Genomic DNA, 13,848 nt, shown 5'->3' with positions numbered 1-13,848 from the left:
CTACTTCACAATTACAAGGTTCCTCAAGCTGGCTGTTCACATTCCTATAAACCCCTAGCCTTACAGAAAGGTGAGGCCTCACAGCAGGAGGCCTCCAGGGACAGTCTCAGAGCAGGTACCTGGAACCCACTACGGAGAGCCTTGGCAGTGATTTCTTGGATACGACACCAAAAGCACAGGTAATAAAAGAAAAAAATAGGTAAGTTGGACTTCATTAAAATTAAAAACTTTTGTGCATCAAAGGACGCTATCAACAGAATGAAAAGGCAACGATGGAAAGGGAGAAAATATTTGGAAACCATGTATCTGATAGGAGACTGTTATCCGGAATATATTAAAGAATTCCTAAAACACAACAAAAGTAACCAAACAACTCAATTTTAAAAAATCAGCAAAGGACTTGAATAGCTATTTCTCCAAAGAAGATAGACAAATGGCCAATAAGTACATGAAAACATACTCAATACCATTAGTCGTTACAGAAATGTAAATCAAAACCACAATGAGATATCACTTCACACCCATTAGGATGGCCATTAAAAAGAAAATACATGGGCCAGCCCAGTGGCTCAGGTGGTTGGGACGCATGCGCCTAATGCCGAGGTCGCGGGTTCGATTCCCACATGGGCCAGTGAGCTGCTCCCTCTACAGCTAAGATTGTGAACAGCAGCTCTCCCTGGAGCTGGGCTGCCGTGAGTAGCCCGAGGTCAGCGTGTGCTGCTGTGTGCTGCCGTGAGTGGCCGGCGGCCATCGTGAGAGGCAGCCGGTGAGAGCTGTCGTGAGCTGCTGTGGGGCTCATAATACCACCAGCATGAGCCAGGGAGCTGTGTCCTATACAACTAGACTGAGAAACAATGGCTTGAATCAGAGTGTGGGGGCGGAGAGGGAGGCGAAAGAAGAAGGATAAAAAAAAGAAAATACGTAACAAGTGTTGGTGAGAATATGGAGAAAGTGGAAGCCTTGTGCATCAGTGGTGGAAACGTAAAATGTGCAGCTGCTGAGGAAAAGGGAATGGTGATTCCTCAAAAAATTAAAAAGAGAATTACCTCATGATCCAGCAATTTCACTTTTGGATAAATACCCAAAAGAAGTGAAAGCAGGTTCTCCAATATTTGTACACCCAGGTTCTTAGCATTATTCACAATAGCCAAAAGGTGGAAGCAATGCAAGCGTCCATCAATGGATAAGCAAAACGTGCTATATACATACAATGGAATATTACTCAGCCTTAAAAAGGCAATTCTGACATATGGTACAAAATGAAAGAATCTTGAGGATATTATGCTAAGTGAAATAAGCCAGTCACAAAAGGACAAATATTGTATTAATTCTTACATGAAGTTCCTAGAGTAACCAAATTCTGCATTCAGATACAGAAAGTAGAATGATGATTGCCAAGGGGTGGGGAAAGGAGGGAATGAGGAGTTATTGTTTAACGAGTACAGTATAGATTCAGTTGAGGAGGATGAAACAGTTTTGGAGATGGATAATGATGGTTGCACTACAATGTGAATGTACTTAATGTCACAGAACTGTAGACTTAAAAATGGTTACAATGGTAAATTTTATGTTGTACATATTTCCCCACAATTAAAAAAAAATCAAAGTGGAAAAAGACCCCAATGGAACTTCAGGTTGAGGTAAGGAGGTTTTATGTGCTACAGTCACGCTCACCTAAAATCACAATAGCCCCAACAAAAAATCTTTATATTTCATTACAAATATCTGAATTTCCTAAACCAAGGCTTCTTAACTGCACTGCAACTCACCACGCCCAGCTATGACCTATTGCAAAACTTCACTTTGCAGCATAAACCAAGTTAGGGCAAAACAGAAGATTAGCCACATGGGGATTCGGTGTTTGATTTTTCATTTCTAGCTGTAGTCTTAAAGGATTAGGGAACAGCAACTATTAGAATAATATGTAATGTTCCCAGTCATTGGGGAAACCATATTATAGCAGCCTCATTTTGGTGCTTTGTTTTAATCTGCATAATGCGTTTCATCCTCTGTAATGGGAGATAAGTGGGTCTGATTAACGGAAGAAAGGTCATTACTGACAAATTCTAACCTGGGGGATAATCTGAGCCTGTCTGCCGCGTTACAGCTGGACTAGAAGATTGTGTCCATGTACCTACTGCTACTCGAGTCATCAGCCCAATGCCTCCGCTCAATCAATCACTTTAGTCTCTATTACTTTTCACCAAACTAAATTACATCCTAAATTACAAACTGAAGTGCCTGGCATTAAACTGCTCCTCCTCTCAACTCATTAGTATCCATTCTGATAAGATCACTGTGACTAAGAGGCAAATTTTGTATCCAAACAGGTGTGTGGGCGAAGGGTTTTGGGGGGACTTTGCCTGACTGAAACCTCATATTCCCTTCCCAACCCTAACTCTGTGGCCAGCAACAGTGAGTGTACTCTCTTTGATTACCTCATGGGGGTTCTTGGGACATTCAGAGTTCGATGCACAGCTTGCTGCAAAGGGTGTTATGCTCAATGAACCCCCTTATCTAGAGGCTGCTGAGAGCTATTCTTATTCCTTAGCCTGCCCAGCAGAGTGTACATTTAGAGATTTCCTCCACCTCCTACTCCTTTTTTTTTTTTTTGGAGGGAGTGTTTTTTAAGGGTGAAGGAAAACAGCTACATAAGCAGGAAGTGGGGGTAGCAGTGGGTCACCTTTGCACTGGAACAAAAAGACCATGGAGCAAACCAGGACAAGAGGCAAAGTCACTAGGTCAACAATTAAGAGACTTACAAAGAAATGCATTCAAGTCTCATGCCAAACCCCAGGCTTGTTGCTAACCTTAGCAATATCTAAAAAATCATTCTCAAAGAAAAACTAACCTGAAACTAATATAAAGTAATATTGAATGTCAACCATACACACACACACACACACACACACACACACACACACACACACACGTGTATATATAGTCACGGGATGTAAAGTATAACATAGGGAATATAGTCAATGGTACTGTAATAGCTATGTACAATGTCACAGGGGTAGTAGACTTGGGCTTATCACTTTGTGAGGGGCGTAAATGTCTAATCATTATGTTGTTTTTGTACACCTGAAACTAATAAAAAGTATTCAAAAAAAAGAAAAACTAAACTTTAGCTTAATGCACTCCCAATAAAGGGAAAAATCAATATATTAACCACAGAATTCAAAATTTATCCAACTTAAGAACATTACAGATCAGTAGAAAAACCTATTTGCTGTGATTCAGCCACTATTTCTGTGAGCAACCAGAGAAGAAGATTGTGAATTTGGAGCTAGTAAAATGCTCATTAAGTGAAAAGCATTAAGATGTTAACTTGAAGAGATTCATTAACGGCTGCAAATTATTAACCTTGAAAGTTGTTTGATCAGATGAAGGTCAGACTTTAGTCTAACATTTGTCTTTTTCTCTTTTGACTAATTAGGTTAATAGTCAACAGACATCTTCCTAAAGAACAGGACATCACTGGGGTAGCCTTCTACGGTGGCAGGAAATATTTAGCACGAAAGTCTCCATGGCAAAATTTCCCAAATGTTTTCTCCTCCAGCCCTGCACACAGCCCCTCAGAGTAGTTTTCCTTTGTGGACCAGTGGATCTGTAAAGGCAGCTGCAGTAACAATTATACCAAGAGGAATTTTAAAGGTGGAGATACAATACATTTTATTTTTCGTGTGGCAAAGCAATGGGACAATCCCCCTATGGGGAGGAACAAACATAGGGCCCTGTATGTTAAGGACAGCAGGTGTTCCAATAAAAAAATAGCAGTTTCCAAGCAGCTGCATTTTAAGAATCTCTCTGAAGGATCAAACAGAAGAGACAGACAAATTGTTTAAACACAAATAACTTTGACAATTAAAGAACTAGCATGACTAAGCCACGAAAGACAAGTGAAAAGTAAACAGACTGACACTTGAGCAAATTTAGACCTCTAAGCATGTGGAAGTACTTTTAATTTTCACTATCACAATCTAAACCCCAAAGAACAGAAAGATCTGCAACCTTTCTGCTGCCTTTCACCTGCTGGTGAGATACTATGTTAGGGTTGCCATTAGATGTACTTGCATGCATTCCAGAAGATCTCACAGACATAACTTGTAGTCATCAACGGGCAAACCAATCTCAGAGGCCCTCCCAGTTGTTGGGGTCTGAAATTTCACATGCAACCCAATCCCTTCCCATGGCTATCAAAGAACATACCATAGGAGAGGTGGCTCTGTCTGAGAAATCCTTTCCAGGTGTGAGATAAGCACAAATAACCTTTATAACCAACAGAAGTAAATGTTGCATACATCGCAATTTTACTGCTAAGCCTTTATATAATCTATCCTTAATAATCAAGTCGGTGGCCAAATAGCTCACAGTATCCCTGGGAGACCCACCGATCTGATTTTCTGACAGTCTCTCGTTTTCTAAACCACTCAAAGTTAGCAGTGTCATGGATGTACAACACAAGCTCTTAGAAAAAAGCCAAGAGCATAAAAAGGCAACACTCGTTACCGCTGGCACAGTGGAATAGAGACTTTTTAGGCATACCACTCTTTTGCCCTCAGCTGAGAAATACTAACTCAGAAAAGAAAACTCCTTGGACCACCCTTATACAAAGCATCAAAGTCAAGCAAAGAAAAGCAAAACATCTTTTAAGGTGAAGGGTAACATCTTAACTTTTATAGAAGGGACGAATGAAGACATATGAGGTCAGACAATTAAGTTCACAAACACATCCCAGAGAAAGTGCTACATAAGTACCTCATTACTGAGTATCACTATGGTCACCTTTGAAGTACTCCCCTTGGGAAGCTATGCACTGATGCCAGCGCCTAGTCCACCCTTCAAAGCAATTTTGGAACTCTTTTTCTGGAATGGCCATCAGAGCTGTTGTCTTATTTCCCTTGATGTCCTGAATGTCATCAAAATGTCTTCCTTTTAATATTTCCTTTATCTTTGGGTAAAGAAAGAAGTCATTGGAGGCCAGATCAGGTGAGTAGGGAGGGTATTCCAATACAGCTATTTGTTTACTGGCTAAAAACTCCCTCACAGACCATGCCATGTGAGAAGATGCATTGTCGTGATGCGAGAGCTGTGAATTGCTGGCAAAAACTTCGAGTCGTCTAACTTTCTTATACAGCCTTTTCAGCACTTCCAAATAGTAAACTTGGTTAACTGTTCATCCAGTTGGTACAAATTCATAATGAATAATCCCTCTGATATAAAAAATGGTTGGCAACATCATTGCAACAAGTTTGCGAACTTAATTGTCGGGCCTCATATTTGGAAACATTCTAAGGAAGGCTCAAAAATGCTGAACTTGAAAAAAGGTATGGCGATTCCTCAAAAAATTAAACACAGAATTACCATATGATCCCTCTATTCTACTTCTGGGTATATATGCCCAAAAGAAGTGAAAGCAAGGCCTGAACAGGTATTTGCATACTATCCATGTAAAAATAATCCAAACCAGAAAAACCGAAAGGTGAAAGCAATTCACTTGGGGTTTCATCAATGGATGAATGAGTCAACAAAATGTGGCTTATATATACAATGGAATATTATTCAGCCTAAAAAAGAAGGAAATTCTGACACATGCTACAACAAGGATGAACCTAAATGACATTAGGCTAAGTGAAATGACCAATATTTTATAGTTTACTAAGTGCTTTCACATACATTACATCATATAATTCTTAAAACCACTTCCCCGTGAAACAGTTAATGTCATCATGACCTCCATTTTATAGATAGTGGAAAGAGGTCCAGAGGAGTTAAACAACTTGCTCAAGGTCACACATTGAGAGACAAAAACAAAAAATCTACTTTCTCTAACTCAAATTTCCACACTCTTTTCAACACATCGTGATGAGTTTTCTGTTCAACTCATAGAAGCCTTTGATGCAACTCTATAGGAGGCATTACGGTATAGAAGAAAGAGCCCTAGATTTGGGAGTTAGAAGACCTATGATTAATTCTCAGCTTTGCCACATGACATTTGTGGGACTTTCTGCAATTCACAATATCTTTAAGACTCAGTTTCAGGTAAAAAGTGTATTGTTAAAAAGTTTATAATACACTCTATAGCATTTGATGATTGAAGAAAACAGTATATGAAAGAGCAACACAAAGTTTAGAACTTATTAAGTGAAAATAAATGTCAGAAAGGAAAAAAAGTAAAAGTTTTGCAGGCTTAGCATCACCAATATTTTCCCCTGATCTGGCCTTGGGGGTGACATTCACACACATCTTTCCACTAACCTCTTGAGAAAACTGACTGCATCTTTGATACGTTTTGACACATACTCTGAGTCTAATTCATTAGCAGCAGTGAAGATGATGTAATTATTCTCTGTAGCAAGTTCACCAAAAAAGTTTGGGGAATGAAAATGAAGGGACAGGCTTAACAGAGACTTGCAAAGGGAAGGAAGAGGTCATGGTTATAAGCATCTGCTCAAAACTCAGCCCAGTCCTTTAGGGACTATTCAGAAAAAGGACAGGCCAAGAGCTTAAATCAACCATTTGGTGGCCCCTGAAAAGAATAAAGACAGCAGCCAAGCCAGAAGCCACTGAAAGGAAAAGCAACAAAGTAGGAGATAAAGCAAGCATAAAAGAATGTGATCGAGGAAACAGGTCCCAGATGAAAAGGAGCTGCCTGGAAAGCCGAAGTAAATACATTAATAAATAAACACAACATAAATTATACTCATATGTACTTCATACTCTAGCCCAGAATCTGGTGCTTCTTGCAAACACCCACATTTGTCATACTGTCCTTGGGTCACAAAGGGATATTTGGAAGAAGGCAGTTTGTAATTCCTGATTCTTACAGAAAATCACATTTATCATAAGGCCTCACTACAGTATCTGGTTTATTTGCTAGGTGCAGATATGCATTTATTTGTGAGATTTATAAAACTGTTTGCTACAAAATGTCTCTGGGGTCAGGTAAGGCAGATCAACCTTCAGTGCAATCTTGTTAGCACATCTCACCCTCACACTCCCTCAATCCCAGTCCTCCCAACACACATTTCACACTTCTCCTTGTGTTCCCTGATGTGCCAAACACTGTAGTAAATCACTGTAGGAAGAGGACATTTTACCTTGAAAAAAAGAGAAAGATACGGAAACAAACACTGAACCCCCGCTCTGTCACACATTAGAATCTATACCAAGTTGTAAATGTATTACTAATACTGGCAATGTCTGGCAAGGCTTACATCTGGAGCTAAATCAAGTTTCCCCATCTGCTGGGTTTGTCTCTTCTACTCATTGTTAATTTTTCAATTGTTTGCCAGAACAATTTAGTAACTGTTGAGAAAATGGAAAATGATAGGCACAAAGGGAGCAAGGAATATAGGGAAAGTCAGCGTTAGGTTTCCTAACACTGAAAGCACATTCTCCCCATTTACAAACTGCTCACTTCTGTAAGTGTGTGGTCTTTTCCTCAAGACCCTAAACCAACTCCACATATGACTCTGTTCTATCCAATACATACAGCACTCTGTAAATGCCTTGCTGTTTCATAAGGAACCTAAATGCAGCCCCACAAGCTGCATTTGCCTCTATTTACCACAAATAGAAAGAGCCATGTAAAGCAAAACGTCAAAGTTCCAGATTCCCATGAGTCATTCTTTGAGAACAGCAGAAAATATTTTCAGAGAAAAGCTTTCAAGTGGCCTATACACAGGAAATACTTTGGCAATAAAGACTCCTGAAAAGGACTTGTAACCATCTCTTGGTAAGAAAATTCACAGAACAGCACTGTGAGCTATTTCAACATAACAAAAGGAAACTTGCGTGTACTCCTGCTTTTCTTGATCAAGAGCAACAACTTCCTCCACTCCTACAGATAGCAGGACTTAAAACAGTAGTGGTGTCCAACACACTCCATTTAGAAAGGTACAATAAACCTCAGTATGAGGCAAGGAACTCTGAAAGAAAGAAATTCTCATTCCTTACCTGATATTAACCAACGCGTGGGTCACCTTGCTAGCTGCTTCTTTCCACTGGCCTGCATTGGTAGAAAGCCTCAGAACTGCACAGAAGGGAAGAACAAAAATCTGTCAAACCCCTGGTATAAAACACAAATATAAGGAATGAAGACACATCTCAGAGAGTACTACTAGAATAATCAAACAGAGCCTGTGCCAATCTTCTGTTTAAAATGTCCTCATGCTAGAAAAAAATATAGGGGCTTATTTTCACCGGGAATTTTTTTCACGAACTTTCTTTGTACTTTCTATCAAATTACTCTACTCCTCCTCTGCCCAGGGTTCCCCTCTATCCAATTCTAGCTAACTGGTTTCCATACTTAGTTTTTGCATTCGTTTACAATCTATACTGGGGTAATGTGAGGGTAACCTGGCTACTACATTTATCATTTCCCTAATGGCTGGCATTGATTTAGTGGAATTGGTTGGCTGAGTTAATTGTCCTCTCCTGTTGCATATTTATCTTTCTCCTAAAGGTTTATGCTGAGTCAAACCGGACAAATAACCTTGCCAGATAGAAGATGTTCATGTTTTAACCAAGGAGTAACCTGTTTTAGCTCCTCTGACTTAATTGTGTGACCTGCAACATGAATCAACAGGAATATTCTTCCTTCTCTGACCACATTCCATTCTCTTTTCCACATTTACCCACAGGAGGAGAGGTGACAGAAATGTAGAACGTTCTCTTTTAGCTATGAGCTTCAGGGCCACACATTACATCACATAGAATATGTTAGAAAAGAGACAAACCAACAGCACTCCTTGAAAGAACAAGCACATGGTGGGCACTCTAAGTACATGTTTTGATGAACAAATAGCTAATAAGAGCTAAATATGTACACAGTTTACTATATGCGAGGAACTGGACAAAGCTGCCAAATTTAAACACAAAATGATTTCAAAATGCCCTAAAAGCCTCAAGCTAAGGTAATCATTTATGTAGTAAATTATGGTACACAAAAATAACATACTATGCAGCCATTAAAAAGAAAATTAATAATAGCAAAAACTGGAAACAACCATAATTTCCATGAAAAGAATGGTTAAATAAACTATAGTCATATTAACTAAGCTAGAGAAACAGATAGAGAGACTTAATAAAATTACTAAAAATAGGAAAATATTTTATGATACATAGTTTTAAAAAACAAAATAGAAGAATAACATGATTACAACTATAACCCTCTGCATACATACAGGCTAATATACAACTATGAAAAAAACAGTGGTAAAACTAGAAAAGATATTATAAAATTTTTAAATTTTTTTCACCTGTTTTTTCTTTAGTATTGGTAATTATCTTTATTTTTTAATGAAAAAACAGTTCAAAATATGGTTATCATTTATGTTTCAGGGCAGCTGCTGCTGGAGGTCCTTGCTATTCAGTGGACTTCACTGCAATAAATTAATGCCATGGAAACATTAAACGCATACCTTTATAGATGAGAAAACCGACACTCAGATACCTGAGATGACACAAATGTTAAAATTATCAGACTTTTTAAAGCAACTGTTATGACTATGCTCCATGAATAAAGGTAAACACACTTGAATGCACAGAAAGATAGAACTTCTCAACAGAAAACTTGAAACTATAAGAGAGAAACAATATAAAAATTTAGAAGTAAAATATATATTATGTAAAATTAAAAATTCACTAGATGGGCTTAATAACAAAATAGATTGACACAGGAGTCAGAGAAACTAAAGATAGAACAATAGAAATCATTAAATATGAAAAACAGAAAAAAATGGTGGGGAAAACCACATAGGGCCTCAGGGACCTGTGGGGCAATATCAAAAAGTCTAACGTTTATTTATTGTAGTCTAAGAAGAGGAAAAAGATACTGGGGCAGAAAAAAATTTGCAAAATAGAATGGCTGAAAACACCCAAATTTGGTGAGATTCAAGAAGCTCAACAAACACCAACCAAACAGGATAAATTCAAAGAAAAACCATGCCTAAACATATCATAATCAAACTGCTGAAAGCCAAAGATAAGGACAAAATCCTAAAAAAAGCTGGAAAAAACAACATATTACAAACAAGTGAACAATGACTCAAATGACCACAGATTTACTTTCAGAAACCACGGAAGCCAGACAAAGAAGAACAAAACATCTTCAAAGTACTTCAAGATAAGAACCACCAACTCAATATTCTATATCTAGCAAAATTAGCCTTTAGGAATGTAGTAAAACAAAAAAAAATCTTGTTATCAGGAGGCCTGCTCACAAAGAACTTCTAAAGAAAATTCTTAAGACTGAGAAATGATACCAGAAGGAAATTTGAATCTCCACGAATAAAAAGAGACAGACATCTACACCGTCCATGGAGTGGTCTCCCTCATAAGACATGTATCCATCTGACACCCTACCAAACCTTTACAACATTATTGATTATATTCCCCAAACTGTCTTTCATATCCCCATGGCAATACTGTAGTTACTAATCTGTGTTTTCTAATCCTTTCCCCTTCATCCTTATCCCCTCCCACTTCCCATCTAGCAACCATCAGTTTTTCCTCTATATCTCTGAGACTATTTGTTTACTTTGCTCATTTATTCAGTACACCTGAAACTAATTTAAAAAAAAAAGAGCAACAGAAATGGAAAATATCTAGGTGAATAAAAAAAATATATTTTTCCCTCTGAAGTTCTTTAGCATATGGATGATTGTCACAAGCAAAAACAGCGTTGTCCTGTGGGGTTTTCAATGCATGTTTTAATGTAGATGTCATACACATGACAACTATAAGATCAAAATAAGTTTGGCGGTCGTTTATTAAAGAATCCTATATAGTAGAAAAGTTTTTATACTTTATTGAAGTGATACAATATTAACTCTAGACTGTGAAAGGTAAGTATAATGTAATCCTAGAGCAACTGCCAAAAATATATAAACAAATATAACCAAAAGCCAACTGATAAATTAATATGGAATGTTAAAAATATTCAAGTTATCCAAAAGAAAACAGAAAAGGAGGAACAGAAGGACAAAAAAACTGGGGGAAAAAACAAAGTAAATGGCAAAACTAAAATAAAGTATATCAGTTATTACATTAAATGTATATGGTTTAAAAACCAAATACGAAACAGAGATTGTCAGACTGGATAACAAACAAGACCCAGTTATAAGCTCTGTAGAAGACAGCCACTTTAATTTTAAAGATACAAATAATAGTAAAAGGATAGAAAAAAATAGACATGCAGACACTAATCAAAAGAAAGTCACAGTGGCTATATTAATATCAGACAAGACAGATTTCAGAACAAAGAATATTACCAGGTATGCAGAGGGACATTACACAATAATAAAAGGGTAAATTCACCAAGATATGGTAATCTTAAATGTGTACACACATAACAGCTGAGCTAGAAAATACATGAACTAAAAAGTAAAAGAACTGAAAGAAGAAATTGACAAACCTACAATTACAGTTAGAGATTTCAACAGTCTTCTCTGTCCCTTTAGAACAAGTACTCGTAGACAGAAAAATCTGTGAAAACAGAGAACATTATCAAACAAGTTGACTAGACAGAAACTTACAGAACACTGTACTGCAAGATCACAATACAAGTGCCTAGGGAACATTTACCAGGATGGACCATATTGGGGACCATAAAACAAGTCTCAGTAAATTTCAAAGGACTGAAATCACACAAAGACCATCCTCGAATCAAAACAGAATTAAACCAGAAATTACTAACAGAAAGATATCTAAAAAAAAGAAAAATCTCTAAATATTTTGAATTAATCAACACAGTTCAACACAACTGAAAGATGAAAGGAGAAATCAGAAATATGTTGAACCTGAATGACAATGAAAACATAACATAGAAATCTGTGAGCTGCAACTAAAGTAGGACTTAGAGGGAAATTTATAGCACTAAATATTTATATATTTTTTAAAAAGTTCTCATATCAATGACCTAAATTTCAATCTTAAGAAAATAGCAGGGGCCAGCCCAGTGGCTCAGGCGGTTAGAGCTCCATGCTCCTAACTCCGAAGGCTGCCGGTTCGATTCCCACATGGGACAGTGGGCTCTCAACCACAAGGTTGCCGGTTCAACTCCTCAAGTCCCTCAAGAGATGGTGGGCTCTGCCCCCTGAAACTACGATTGAACATGGCACCTTAAGCTGAGCTGCCTCCCAGATGGCTCAATTGGTTGGAGCGTGTCCTCTCAACCAAAAGGTTGCTGGTTCGACTCCCACAAGGGATGGTGGGCTGGGCCCCCCGCAACTAGCAACGGCAACTGGAGCTGGAGCTGAGCTGCGCCCTCCACAACTAAGACTGAAAGGACAACAACTTGAAGCTGAACGGCACCCTCCACAACTAAGATTGAAAGGACAACTTGACATGGAAAAAAGTCCTGGAAGTACACACTGTTCCCCAATAAAGTCCTATTCCCCTTCCCCAATTAAAAAAAAGAAAAGAGTAAAAGAAGAGCAAATGAAATTCAAGCAAGCAACAGTAAGTAAATAAAGATCAACGAAATCAATGAAATGAAAACATAAAAACAACAGAAGGGAAAAAAATAACAAACAATGAAACCAAAAGCTGGTTTAAAAAACACACAAAACACACACATACAAAATGGAAAAACAAAAAACACCAATTAGCTTGATATATGCATGTAGCCAGACTGACCAAGAAAAAAAGGAGATACAAATTACCAAGATCAGGAATGGAAGAAAGGGAATCAGTACAGACTCTACAGACATTAAAAGTGAATATTACAAACAACTGTATGCCCATTAAACTCACAACTTATGAAATAAAACAAATTCCTAGAAAGACAAACTTCTAAATCACTCCAGAAGGAAAAGATAACTTAAATAGTCCTACATCTACAAAAGAAATTGAATTCATAGTTAAAAACCTCCCAGGAAAGTAAATTCCAGGTTCATCTGGCATCACTGACAATTCTACCAAACATTTAAGGAAGAAATAATATCACTTCTAAGCAAATTCTTCCATTAAAAAAATGACAGAAAACTCTTCAACTCATTTTATGAGGTCGATATTACCTGATTCTAAAGCCAGAAAATGACATTATAAGAAAATAAAATTACACATCAATATCCCTCATGAATATCTGCAAATCAAATCCACCAACCCATAATAATGACAAGTCATGTGAGGTTAGTTCAACATTCAAAAATCAATCAATCACTCTATCAATACTCTGAAAACCATGTGATCATCTCAAAAAAATGCTAAAACTGTATTAATAGCATCCAACATTCATTAATGAAAATAACTCTCAGGAAACAAGAAACAAAAAGGAATTTCTTCAACCTAATAAAGTGCATCTACCAAAAAACCTATATAGCTAACATCGCATTTCATGGAGAGTAATTGAATCCTTATATTGAAAACAAGACAAGTATATCCATTCTTACCACTCTAATTTAACATACTACTGGAGGTCCTACCCAGTGAAATAAGGCAAGAAACATAAATAAATAAAAGGCATACTGACTAAAATGGAGGGAATAAAAAACAGTTTTATTCATGAACAACATGTTTGTCAACGTAAAAAAACCCCAAAAGTTTACAAGAAGCTACTAAATCTAGTGAGTTTAGCAAGATGGCTGGTTACAAGGTTAAGTTCAAAAATCGAAAGTGTTTCTATTCACGTATTAGCAAATGATCACATAAAACCTGAAATTCTAAAAAACATTTATAATAGTACCAAAATCCATGAAATACTTTGAGATAAATTTAATACAATATGTGCAATATTTGTATGCTGAAAACTACAAAATATTGATAAGAAACATCAAAGACTTCAATAAATGGAGAGATATACTCTTCATGGATTGTAAGCTATATTAAGATATCAGTTTT

The 13,848-nt window shown here is 37.3% G+C and overlaps 1 protein-coding gene across 3 annotated transcripts in view; it reads right to left on the bottom strand.

Annotated features, from left to right (window-relative positions):
* ARMH3 (armadillo like helical domain containing 3) overlaps positions 1-13,848 on the bottom strand; it is a 150,101-nt gene that overhangs the window by 60,406 nt on the left and 75,847 nt on the right. For all 3 annotated transcript variants that reach the window (XR_004425337.1, XM_033130949.1, XM_033130950.1), the window contains one exon: positions 7,963-8,038. Coding sequence is in view for 2 of the 3 variants with exons in the window: in XM_033130949.1 (XP_032986840.1) it covers positions 7,963-8,038 (76 nt within the window). In the remaining variant the exon portion in view is untranslated. The remainder of the gene's footprint in view (positions 1-7,962; positions 8,039-13,848) is intronic.

Source organism: Rhinolophus ferrumequinum, chromosome 16 (assembly GCF_004115265.2).
Source record: "Rhinolophus ferrumequinum isolate MPI-CBG mRhiFer1 chromosome 16, mRhiFer1_v1.p, whole genome shotgun sequence".
NCBI lineage: Eukaryota > Metazoa > Chordata > Mammalia > Chiroptera > Rhinolophidae > Rhinolophus > Rhinolophus ferrumequinum.
Note: the sequence above shows the minus strand (reverse complement) of the source record. Positions and strands in the feature narration are given on the sequence as shown.